General features: G+C 53.5%; 1 protein-coding gene across 1 annotated transcript in view; it reads left to right on the top strand.

Moving 5' to 3' along the window:
• Positions 1 to 8,068: 8,068 nt before the first annotated feature.
• Positions 8,069 to 13,040, top strand: part of TEDC1 (tubulin epsilon and delta complex 1) — a 70,976-nt gene continuing 66,004 nt past the window's right edge. Inside the window, exons 1-2 of the mRNA XM_036387379.1 lie at positions 8,069 to 8,224; positions 9,248 to 9,326. Coding sequence (XP_036243272.1) covers positions 8,069 to 8,224; positions 9,248 to 9,326 — 235 coding nt within the window. The remainder of the gene's footprint in view (positions 8,225 to 9,247; positions 9,327 to 13,040) is intronic.

The following is a 13,040-nucleotide window of genomic DNA, read 5'->3' as shown; positions in this document are numbered from 1 at the left end:
GCAGCTGTGTTCTCTGTAACGGGAGTCCCACGGGACCCGCTTGTGAAGTGCTTGCCACCTGCTTGATGCCCCTGGCCTTTGGATTGAGCCCCACACTGTGTGGTGGCCCCACGTGCCCTCAGCTGGGGCACAGAGGTGTCTTGCTGGGAGGGGAATGACTGTCACATCAGGACAACCTGGTATTTGCTGCTCTTGATCTGAGCAGCCACCTGAAAAGGCCAAGGGAAGCGGGAGGTTACTGCTGAGGCAGAGCCAGCCTCCCCCGGCAGGGACAGCAGAGCTGTGGTGTTCGAAAGCAAGAGCTGGCTCCAGAGCTTTGCTCTTTCTTGTTTCAACGTTTTTGCCCTACTGGAAACACGGCACTGACAGATGTCAAAGATGTCAACTTGAGGAATGTTTCTAAAATGATTTCTTAACCATGTCTTTCCCTAACCTGAACAACTCCATTTACATATTCAGAGATATCTCATCACCCACTGGGATATTTTTGTCTACAGTTTATGCATGCATTTCCTTAGAGGCTGCTCTGCATTTTACTGTGACATCAGCCTTCCTGGGACTTGGCCAAAACCCTGAGGGGTTAGAGACACATGTCCAGTGTCAAAATCCTTGGTGTCAGAAGCAGCATGATCTGATAAGCATCTTAAAACTTCCAATTAAAACTTGCTTGATGCTGCAAGGCGCTGCCTCGCCTCCCACCCCGACAGCACAACAAACACAGGCGTCTGTGTCAAAGGCAAACCCTGGCTATTGCTGCTCGGTGTCATCAGGCTTCCCAGCAGCCAGGGCTCGTGGGGACCTCTGCTCCCACTGCTGCCTTTGCCAGCAGCCTTCCGGGGGTGCCCGCAGCCTCCGGGGTGCCCGCAGCCTCCCGGGGGTGCCAGCACCCATGGACCCGTGGCTCCTGGCCATCCACACCCCTGTCCTTCTCTCCAGCCTGCCTCTGGGCACTGGGACATGATTTCCCCTGCCAGCTGAGCTTCAAAGGAAACTAGTGATAGAATCTCAGTAGCCTGACTGTGCCACTGAGATAGTGTTTTCCCTCAGGCATTTAAACTAATGGCAAACACATCCTCAGGGTTGCATAAATGTGTCCAGCTGGGCAAAGGACCTGTGGATTTGGCTCAGGGTCCTTCCCAGCAGGGTCCTGCAGTAAAATTTCAGAAGCAGCTTATTCCAAGTACAAGGGGCCGGGCCAGCAGGGATGAGGAAGGAACCAGTGAAAGGTATGAAAAGCAGGGGCTGCACAGGGGCAGGCTGGGCTGATCCAGCCCTTTTCAGTGGCAGTGGCTGCAGCTGGGGCAGGAGGCAGTGTTCTGCTGTTTGCTGTGTGCTGCTGTTTGCAGTGTGTGCTGCCCAGGGCTCCTTTTTACTTCTGTCCCTGGATTTGCAGTGTACTTGTGGTGGCTGGGGGACATCTCTCCCTGTCCTGGGTGCATGCAGGGATGCAGGAACTGAGCGGTGCCAGGCCTGTGCAGCTGCAGCTAAGCTTGATCCTGCAGGTGCCTCACTCTGTGCTGCAGAGGGGAATATATGTGTGCGTTAAAAACAGGGGTCCCTCAAATATGGGCTGGGGACAAGCCCCTTGGTATTGATTGCCAAAATCTCCTTCTTAGAGTCCTGTTTTTTTGCTTGCTCTGCAGTAAGAGCTCCCACTGAGATGGCTTTTTGCCCCAGGACTTTCTGCTGGGATATTCTCCAAGAGCCGTGCTTGTACAAGCCACGCTCTCTGCCTGATGCAGCCTCAATGCTGTGAGGTTGGGCAGTTCAGGCACAGGCCACATCCACAAGGAGCCTTGGTCAAAGAAAATATATGAGAAATTGATTTTTTTAAAAACTAACTTTGGTCTTTGGAGAGGAAGCAGGAACAGCTGTATCTCATTTGATGGGAAATCCATGGCTGAGCCAGGCCCCCCCTGGATGCTCAGCGAGGCTCAGCAGCGGCCGGCATGCTGGGGAGGTGGGCTGTCAGCAGACACAATCCTTTCTCCTTTTGAACAGTAAATCTCTGTGGCCTGGAGTGTGACTGCACAGACAGGCAGCAGTGTGGTTTCCATCTCATGGCACAGATGAGTGCCTCTCATCTGTGATGCTTTTGGTTCTGAGCCTTGGCAAGAGCTTGGGACAGGCAGGGATGGTGCCTTCCCTCTCAGTGTGGTGATGCCCTGGCTGTGCTGCTCCTGCAGCAGGGAGAGCAAGATGCTGAGGGCAAATCCCAGTTTTCTGCCCATCTGGGACAGCAAAAGTTGTTGGGCGATTTATAGCATGGTGATGCCCAGCACAAAACTTCCCTGCTTTGGTGACCTGAAACGCCACCGTTGGTGACTCTGAAGAAAGGGGCCGTGCTTCCTCTGCCGTTATTTCCTAAGCTTGGGCTGAGATCAGTCTGTGGGTTGTGGAGTGATAGTTGCTATAAACACTTCATCACTGTGACAAAAAAAAACAAACAACATCACAGTTCCTCTGGCAGCTGGGTGTGGGCGAGCCCCAACGCCCTGGGTAGGGAAGCAGAAGAGATTTTGGCAAAGACAGAAAACAGGATGGGTTTAGGTTAACTGCTGCTGCTCCCCATCCCAGCTTTGTGACTTTCTGTACAGAAGAGAAAAGGGAGGGGAGAAGAAAGAGGGCTGGGGGGCCCTTCAGCTGTGGGGGCACAGTGCAGGCAGGAGTGGCCAGTGAGGGTGATCTGAACCTGTGTCCTCCTCTCAGCACAGATTGACAGACCTTAATCTGAAGCAGGGGACAGATGTTTCCCTGTGCCTGCAGCTGGCAAGGGAGGTGGCTCAGGCTGGAAGCCCTGCAGCAGGGTTCTCCTCAGGGTCATGCTAAGGAGGGCAGCAGGCTCGGGCCCTGGACAGGGCTGTGTTCTGGCAGTGTTGCTGCAGCCTTCAGGTCACATCTGGACTAACATGTGCTGGGTGCCCGGGTCAACACTACCTCGCTGGGGCACCAATGGGGCCACTCACCCTCTCCTGCCAGCGCTGATGGGGCACTGATGTGACATTTCTACCACTTCCCTTGAGGTGGTTTGTGCAGCCTCTGGCTGGGGGGGAGTGGCACAGGGGCTGTGGCTGCAGGAGCTTCCTGCTCTGTGCTGTGCAGAGCTCATGGGGATGAAGCCGGGCTGGAGCTGGGTGGTATCCACTGCTTCAGGGATTTTTAAGGCTGATTTGTGTTAAGCTCAAAGAGCTCTGATATCTTTTAGGTCCAAAAGTGTCTGCCCATCACCTAATGCCTCAGAAATCTGCCCTCTTATGCAGACAGTGTGGTAAGAGGGGCCGTGCAGTGGATATCAGGCAGCAGGAACTCTGTGGGGGAAGATGGGACTTCCCATCCAGCTCTGCAAAGCGGTGGTTCGGGGAACCCCCATCTCAGCAACGGAAACAGCTCTGCAGAGGTGAAAAACCATTTTCCTGATGGGGAACAACACCTGCAGCAAACACTGAAGATACTGAAGGCAGAAGGACTCTGGGTATGACAGCCAGGGGTGTAACAAGAAGTGAATGGGACCATGAACTGTGGTACTGGAACCTGAGGTCTAGCTAGGGAGCAAGGAGAGGAGGGCACAGGCTGCTCTACTCTCACCCCTTCCTGCTGCTGGTGATCCTGTACTGGAGAGCAGCTGGGGGCAGAAAGCCCTGGGGGTGTTTATCAGGTCCTGGGTGGCTTGCCCAAGCAGGGAGTGGAAGCAGAAAGGTTGACATCAGGCACCTAGAGCTGAATTTTACTTTCACACCTCTTGTGTTATTTTCAATGAAACAGGGAGAGTTTCCAAGAGGGAACGGTGCGAGGACTTCCCACTGAAGCCTCTGTCTTCTTTTGGTGAGTCTTGTGTTAAAGGCCCTGGGGGAGGAGATCACAGGGAGTTTCCTCTGGCAGAGGAACTTGGCTATTAGAGTAAAAAGGCTGAAACTCCCAAGAAGAGAGTTGCTGTGACTTTAGACCTCTTTTCTATTCGTTCCCAATTCACTTATCATACTGAAAGCCCTGCATCAGAGGGCCTGAAACACCAACACCTTTCTTAACCATCCAGCTGCTAGGAGCTGACCTTGAATTTTGGTGCTATACAGCCCACACACAGGCCTGCTGCTGACTGACTGCCTGTGTCCAGGAAAAGCTGCACCAGAGCATTTGTGGGGTCATGGCAGCATTGCTGCAGTCCATCTATGCAGGCAATGCATGTCCACAGCCCTGTGCTCGCTTGGCTCCTTTCTGCCAGCACCATGGCCATGCTGCCAGGTCATGCCTTTTCCCACTCTGCTTAACCTGATGTCCCAGTGAGGGAAGAGCAAGTGTGTATGAAAGGGCCAGGAGGGCATGGGGAAGGAGCTGGAAATGTTTGCAGTGGAAAGTGGTGCAGCCTGCCTGACCTGCTCAGGGTGTGAAACGCTCCTGCCACCCAAGGCCTCCCTTGAGCAGGCAGGGAGGGAAGCTGTGCTCTGCTCTGACAGCTGCTCAGCAGATACCACACTGCAGGAAGGAGAGGGAAAGGAGAGGGGAAGGAGAGAGGTGAAGAACTCTGGCCACCTGAGCTGGCGGCGGAGTGTGGGAAGCGCTGATGCCTGGCTTGGGGGCCTGGCCAGGAGACAGGCTGGCTCCCGCCCACGCCTTCACTGGGATAAAAGCATTAAGACCAAAGACCAAAGAAGTTGTTTTTGCAGGAGGAGAGCTCCCACCTTGCCCTTGGCAGAGTGGGCTGAGGTGACATCAGGGAGCGGGCAGGGATGGCTGCTATCGCATACAATCGGCATGAGGCAATGGGACAGGGCCGCCGTCATCACCTCAGGCAGCCCTGTGCACGCAGCGGGGCTGTGTGTGGTGGCGAGTTGCCATGGCACGGGTGCAAACAGGCGCCCTCAGCCCCACTGAGTCACCCAGCACGGCAATGGCCACAGCTGACACACGGCACTGAAATGGGCGGCTGTGGGACTGTGTGGCACCACGCGGGCCCGGGAGCCCAGAGAGGGCAAAGTCCAATGGCCTCTCCCAGCTAAAGCGTCCCTGGCCACTCAGTACGTGCCTGGACTTTCCCTTCCCCTTGTTGTCCCCACTGCACTGTTGCCCTGAATCTGCCTCAGTGCCTGGGAGCCAGGGACCAGCTGATAAGCCAGCCTGTCCTGCTTCCTTTCTATAGAGAGGGTCCTGGGGGCTTCCAACCTCCACGATGACATCAGGGTTGTGTGCTGATGTCAGCCAGCCATGGCTGGTATTGCTTGGGAGAGGGGAGGTGAGCACGGCCTGGATGAGCAGGGCTCTGCTGCCAGTGGGACGCCATCGCCACCCCTGCTGGGACAGCACGCTGGGGCTGTCACACCGTCACCTCCATCGCCTGTCTATAGCACACGGTCCATGTCTGCAGCAGGAAACCATCACCTTCCCTTCGGCCTCTCCCACGCTGGAACATGGCCCAGGCAGAGCAGATAAGTGGGGCCTGGCGGGCCGGCACCGAGCACCCGCTGTGCTCCTGGGCTGCTGGGAGCCTGGGATGCTCTGCCTAGTCTCCAATCCACCCATGGCTGAGTGCCAGCCCTGCACAGCGCCAGTGTCCTATGTCAGCTGTGCCCATGGGGCTGTGTGCCAGGGGAGCCATGGCACAAGGGGCACGCTGGCCAGCAGGGCAGCCAGCCCTGTGCTGGGGTTGGGTTGGCCAGCGGGATGGAGAGTGGCACGGGGCTCTCGGTATGAATCTCAGCTGCTGAGTGGTGATGTTGGCTGGCCTGGGGGTTGGCTGGGGGACAGGAGCCCACAGGAGGGGTGATGGACAGAACCACTCCCTGTGCGTGCATCGGGCTGTGCAGGAGAGCCCTTGTCTCGGCAGCTGCCCTGGGGAGGAAAGGCCTAGACAGAGGAATGTGTGTGGGGACAGGGAAAGCTTTGAGCTGGGTTTATGGAGTGGTCAAGAAAACACAGGAAATTGGCTGCAGCTGAAGGTCCTCCTGCCTGGAGACTGCAGCAGGGATGGGAAAATAGACAAGCGATGTGTCATGGAGGGAGTAGACAGCGCCCGATAGCAGCAAGGCATGGAAAGCCAAGAAGGATGCCAAAGACAGCACAGGATTGTCCCGGTTCGATAAGGCTCTGGGCAATAAAAAGGGACTTTATGGGCTGTTGGAAACCAAAGGCAAGGAACCATGTGGAAATGCCAAGCCTGTTAGGAAGGAGAGCAAAGAAGTGGATAAAGATTGCTGAGCTAGAACTGGACAAGGGATAAGGAAAATGCTTTCCAGGCCATTAGGAAAGGAGGATGTGAGACAACAGCTGCTAGAGAAGATATTTTAAAAATCCTTAAGCCTGGATAACTCACACCCAGGGGTCCTTTCAGGGCTGGCTGGAGTAGGAGCCAGGATCCACAGGATGGGGAGAGCTCTAAAGCAGCACTCAGCACTGGAAAGGGCTGTGCTCCCCAGCATAGAGGTGGGAGGCAGGAGAGGAGCAACCAGAGGGAAGGAGTGCAAACACAGTTCACGTTGGCTGGAGGACCCTTTGGACCACTGCGATTTCTCTCCTCATTGCAAGCAGCCATTTGGCTGCAAGAGCCTGCTGCATAGCGGGAAGGAATTTCACATGTTGTTTCATGTTGTTCAGATACTGGTGGAAAAAAAAGTAAAGGCATCACGCTAGATGCACAGTGAGCACATTAAATGGGCTATGAGCTGGGGAACTGGCCAAGAAACCATCAGTGGGGGCTCCCAGCAGGTCTCATGCCCAGGCACAGGCAGGATCCCCGCGGCGCTGGCAGAGCAGACCCGTGTCCCTGGCACAGACCAGCTGTCCTCCCTCTGCTAACCCACAGCAGGAATCCATCTCCGTGCCAGGTTTTGGTTCTGTAAACCCTGCTCACGGCCGGACTTCTCTCAGGAGCTCAGGCTTCTACCAAGAGGGCAGCTCCGTTTCTCCTCCCCCATGGCCCCCAAGGATTAACCCCTGGGATCGTTTCATGTCGGGGGTTGAACGCCTGGGGACCCGGGCTGGCCGCAGCACGGCCCGCTGAGCAAGAGGCAGGCAGGAATATCGCAGGAATATCGCAGGGATATCGCAGGAATATCGCAGGGATATCGCAGGGATATCGCAGGGATATGGCAGGGACATCGCAGGGACATCGCAGAGCTGCTGCTGCTGCTGCTGCCCAGCGCTGCTCTCCGTGTCCCCGAGCTCTTCTGACTGCAGCAGAGCTGTGCTTTTGCCGTAGCTCTGCCGGCTTTTGCAGCAGCTCTGTCCACCAGGAAGGATGGGGGGAGCTCGCAGGGCTTCCCCGGGTGTTTTCTGCCGGGGCAGGAGGCGCGTCCATGGCTCGGGGGGGTGACACCCCGTGTGGGTCACAGCCTGGGAGCGTTCTGTGTCCCCAGCCATGCGCGCAGGCCGAGGGAGCGGCGGGACCACCGGCGGTCCGGGAACTGCGGGGATATCCAGGGACGTGCAGAGACATCCGGGGAGATGCAGGGTGGTGCAGGGAGATGCAGACACATCCAGGGAGATGCAGAGAGATGCAGGGTGATGCAGGGACATGCAGAGACATCCAGGGAAATGCAAGGACGACCAGGGCAATGCAGGGACATCCAAGGAGATGGAGGATGATGCAGAGAGATCCAAGGAGATGCAGACACATCCAGGGAAATGCAGGGCAGTGCAGGGAGATGCAGAGACATCCAGGGCGATGCAGAGACACGCAGGGCGGTGCAGGGACATGCAGGGAGATGCAGACACATCCAGGGAGATGCAGCGACATGCAGGGAGATGCAGGGCGGTGCGGGGACATGCAGGGACATGCAGGGAGATGCAGGGCGGTGCAGGGACACGCAGGGAGATGCAGACACATCCAGGGAGATGCAGGGAGATGCAGACACATGCAGGGAGATGCAGGGCGGTGCAGGGACACGCAGGGAGATGCAGACACATGCAGGGAGATGCAGGGCGGTGCAGGGACACGCAGGAGATGCAGACACATCCAGGGCGAGAGGCAGGGCTGGCGCGCCCGCAGTGCCCCCTCCCCGCGGCCAGGGGGCGCTGCCGCGGGCGGGCGGGCCGGAAGGGCGCTCCCGCTGGGGCCGAGGGCGGCGGGAGCGGCGCGATGCGCGGGCGGCAGCGGGAGCAGCACGGGGAGCAGCAGCGGCAGCGGGGCCCGGCGCTGCCCGCCGCCGTCGGGGCGCTGTGCCGGGCCCTGCCGCCCCGCGCCCGGCCCGCCCCCGACACCCTGCGCCGCGCCAGGTTCGACCGGCCGCAGGCGGTGAGCGCCGGCCGCTCCGCCCGGAGACCCTGCGGGGCACAGGGCAGCGGGGACCAGCGGGGACCAGCGGGACACCCGAGTGCGGCGGGGCCCGGGGACACGCTCGGCTCTGCACGGCAGCGCCACGGGCACTGAGCCTTGGGCAGGCCCTGCGTGAGGGGCCGCGGTGTGGCCCCGGCTCGGTGTGGCCCCGGCTCGGTGTGGCCCCGGCTCGGTGTGACCCTGGTTCGGTGTGACCCCGGTTCGCTGTGGCCCCGGTTCGCTGTCCGCCCAGCTGACACGTGTTAGGGAATCTCAGCAAACTCGCCGCTCTGGGAAGGGCTGTGCCTCACTGTGGTTGTAACTTGGGGCTTGGTGTTTCACCCTGGTCTGCGACACCTCCTCGGTGTCGTCTGGGCTTTCCTGCTCTTTGCCGTACCCAGCTTGGGTCTGGCTGCTTTGCCTCCGAGACTTCCAGCTCGCACACAGGGTACCTCCCTTCCTCGGCTATTTTAAGGGTTTTACGAGTGTTGACTGACATTCCAGCCGTAGGAATCACTATTTGAGTTTGTCAGCATGCTGTCCTTGTGCGGCCAAGAAACGATTCCCAATTCCAGCTCATTCTGTTGTGCCTCTTTGTGAGTTTGGCGCTGTCGTGGTCAGATCTTACCGGTGTGTTCAGGTGCCTGTTTGACTACGGCTGAGCTGTGCCATATGTGACTGTATCAGAGTAGATTTTGGAATGCTCCGCACATGGGTCTCACTGTAGGAGTGCTGAGTGTTGCTGTGCAGCCAGCATTAGCCCTTTTCTTTCTGGGTGCTCCTTTCTATAGATTCTCTGTTCATCAGGCAGGAACATGTGAGCATACATGAACAGGAACATTGACATACATGAACCTGCCTGATCAGATGGTGTTGGCTGGGTCAGCAGATGTGCTGTTCCATGTGTGATGTTCAGATATGGGCTTAATTGCCTAATTAAGACTAAATAATATGGCAGATATTTTTCCTGCTGATCTCCCCTTCCACCCCTCTCTTTTGCAGAGCCTGGACTTCTGGAAACTGCTGTATGTGCTTCTGAAGCAGATCCATGGGGGCAAGTGGACAGAGTCTGATGCCATAGGTAAATAACATCATTCTGCTGACTGCAGTTTCCATCTGTCCTGGGACTGGTTTTGTAGCACCTTTGGCTCCTTTCTCCCTGTAGTGAGTGCTCTGTTTTGCACACCTGTGCCACCAACTTACCAGACCTCAGGTTTAGTGGTGAGGAAAAGTGCTGTGAGGCAGGTTTGCTGCTCTTTGATGTGCTTTGTCCTGGAAACTGGAATGTTCCACAGGCTCTTGCATCCCTGTGACATTTTATTGCAGGTAAATCTCTGCAATGATGTTATGCCTTCTCAGTATCTGCAAAGACTGAGAAGTAGATTTGGTGTTTTCCTTTGGTTCCTTCTTTTCCCATTCCCATTCATACCATGATTCTGTTGGTCCTTTTCTATCCAGTCCTGTGTCAGAGCCAGGAATTGCACTGTGAGAACCATGAAGGCAGTGTTTTGGATTGAAGTTCTAGACAAAACAAGAAATGGACTTGTATGATTATTTTAGGAGGACTGTGAATAATGTCTTTAAGGACAAGGCCACTTCTCCAGAGAGGAGCTGAATGCAGATTGGCTTCTCAAAACAGCAGAACACTATTTACTTCTTAAATGTACCACTACTCCCCCCCACCTTCTCTCTTGAAACATGTCTATCTAGGGCCTTTTCATTGTGTGGGAATTGTATTGTGATGAATCAAGGTCTCCTCATACCAACTCCATTTAATATTCACTTTTGCCCGTGAAAGCAAAACACCCTAAACAGCCCTTTATGAGCCCCTGATTGGCTGTGAGCCTGGTGGCTCTGTAAATGGAATTAAGAAAGGTTCAGCATTGTGGAATGCAGAGCAAAACCACCAGCATAGTTTAGCTGGTAGCTCAGCGGGAAGTCCTGTTACTCGCAGGACTGCTATTTTTCATTTGCCTGTTTTTATTTTTCCACTCATCCACAGTCTGCTGTGTATGGGAAGTCTATTTATTGACTGTCTCCCACAGCATTGTGGATGTGGTCCTGCACATGTGCAACCTTACTGGATCCTGGCTGCTCCCATAGTGATTGCCTGTAGCATTTGGGGACAGAATTCCAAGTGCATGTGGCAGGTTCCTGGCTCTGGAGACAGCAAACACAGCCTCCAGTGCTATATTGTGAGGTAGCAATGTGTGGTTCTGCTGAGAACTGCTCAGCTGATTTCTGAGAAACCTTTTTAGTCACAACTTGGTGATTAAAGCTGAAATTCAGGCTGGAGAGCTGTACTGTTTTTCAAATGACACTAATTACTTTTGCTTGGCAAGTGAATGAATTGTCTGCTCTGAACACAATCGATATTTTACTGCTTTTCTTCTCTGCCCCAGCTCTGGTCTCTTGTGTATTTAATGCAAATGAAATAAGCCTTGGGCATAGGCACTAAATAACTTTCTCAGGTTTGTGTAGGATCCTGTTACACAGGAGAGAATTGAAACAGATTCCTCTAATCCAAGTCTAGTGCCTTAGTCCACAGATCAAGCTTTGCTTTTCTTTGCTCTTTTTGTACAACCTCTTAATTACCTGGGTTAAAATAAGGAGGGCAGCAGTTGCCAGATCCCAGAGGAAGGCTGTGAAGACTCCTTTGGTCTAGGGTTTACTGTGAGCATAGAAACAGCTTTCTGGAAAAGAGAAGCCATTCACCAGTGATCTTGTATCCTTTATTTTTCAAAAGGAAACACTGATCTTTGGCCAGTTCAGGAATCCCACTGAAGCTTACCAGTCAGTGTTTATAAAATTCTGCAGCTGCCTCCTGGTTTCTGGTTCTGTAAGAATTTTTTATTCCCACAGTGAAAAACACTTAACTGTAAACTTTGGTGTAAACTTGCTGTAAAACTCAGCCCCTTAAACATGTCACAGCAGTGGGCCATTGGACAGTGGAGAGTCAGAGTAAGCTGTGTGAATACTCTGGGCATAACCTTGCTGATGAAATCATGATTAGTGGTTTCATGCTGCTTGTTCTTCCCAGAGGCTGATGAACTTGGTTAACAGCCTGACAGCCACACCAGGTAGCAGTGCAATATGCATTTGGATAGTTGGAGGAAACATTTATTTTCTGAGATTGCTGTTCAGTTTTTATAGCATGGGAAAGAGGTCTGGAGCTGCAATAGATTTTTTGTTTGTTTGACAAATGTAGCAGAAAATGTTTTTCTGAAGCAGTAGTTTCCCATAATACCACTACCTATGCAGGTGTTCCTTGTCTGAGTGCATGAAGTAATGTGTCTGTGCTTCTTCTTGGTTTGTAGTTCCTTTCCATTTTAGCCTGCCAGGCTAGTGCATAGCTATTGTTTGAATATCATCTTGTAAATCACTGAAAATATTTGTCAGGACTCACAGTGGAAGAGCACAGCTCGAGTACAGTTTTAAGTGAGCTGAACCCTGAGCTTGGTCTTGCTTGCTGAATATAGTTTTATAAATAATATCTGTGGATATTATGTGGAGAAGGGGATTAGGTGGGAGCCTTGTGAAGGTCTTTCAGTATAAATTTCCCAGTCCTAGTGCCATAAGAAGATGTCAGAGAGGTGTCTGGTGTGTCTCTTCTATCTGAGTGATGTTTTTTCTCTCCCTTGGTCACGCATTACGGAAGAATCCATCTTGGTCCTGGGTACTCCCATAATCTTTACTGCCATTTATACTTTTGCATTTTAACTTGAGCACTCTGGAGATGGAGAAAACTAAGGGATTTCTCTGAGGTCAAAGGAAGGCTCCTTGAGCCCCACTTCCAGATCCATGCCTTGACTGCTCACTCCCAGTTCCTGCCTGGCACACCAGCTGTACCCTCTCCTGTGAGGGCAGCATGTTGCAGAGGGAGACATGAAAGAGGGCGAGATAAAGGACCAGAAGAACACCGAAATTCAGGTGGTGAATTGCCTTGCTGGATCTGACCTGAGTGATACATCAGAGCAGGGAAATGGTGATAAAAGAAAATAAAAACCACCTGACCTGCTCTCCTTTCCTCCACTTTGAGACGTGATTTGTTAAGGAGCTCCTTGAACTGCAGATGGCAGCATGTGATGCTTATTTGCTTTGAAAAAGGCAGAAAGCATGTACTGACCATCCTTCCTTTTGGAGGATTTCTGCCTTTATCTGTTATGGCAGTTCCTTTCTTGACAAATGCACACAGAAAAGGAAAGGATGACATGAAAACCCTGCTCCTGTAAGAATGTTCACGAGTGATCAAAATAAAATCTGAAATATCTCCATGCTCCTCCTGTGCTTGAGGGATTGGAAAGCACATCTACAGCAAGATTTTTAGCAAGCCATAGGCATTTCTGCCACCCTGACATGGAGAAGGGAAGCTGCTTGTTTCATTCATATGTGAATGAAACAGGGCAGGGTCTGTGAAAAGAGCAAATGGAGTGATTTAGGTCTTTGTAGGAATGCCTGAACTGCATGAAACTGTAGATTCCTCTAGCTCCACCCAGCTGTGACAGCTGTCAAAGGAAAAGAAAAGAGCAAATCTAGAAGGATGCTTTCATGGCATGGGGGGATACTCTTTCAGCCTCCAGCAGTTTACATCTCAGACTTTGCAATCCAGAGAGGATATGTTTGTGTTTCATAAGTTTCCATGAACTGCTGTTCTGTGAATCCAGTTTCTCCTTGAGCCTGAGTGACTCTTAGGAGTCCATAGAGTCCCACAGTGAGCAATTTCAGAATTTTGCTGCGTGTGTGAAGAGCATCTCTTTTACCATGTTTTGACTCACATGCTTGCTAACTTTGTTGG

This window comes from Molothrus ater, chromosome 9, assembly GCF_012460135.2.
Source record: "Molothrus ater isolate BHLD 08-10-18 breed brown headed cowbird chromosome 9, BPBGC_Mater_1.1, whole genome shotgun sequence".
NCBI lineage: Eukaryota > Metazoa > Chordata > Aves > Passeriformes > Icteridae > Molothrus > Molothrus ater.
Note: the sequence above shows the minus strand (reverse complement) of the source record. Positions and strands in the feature narration are given on the sequence as shown.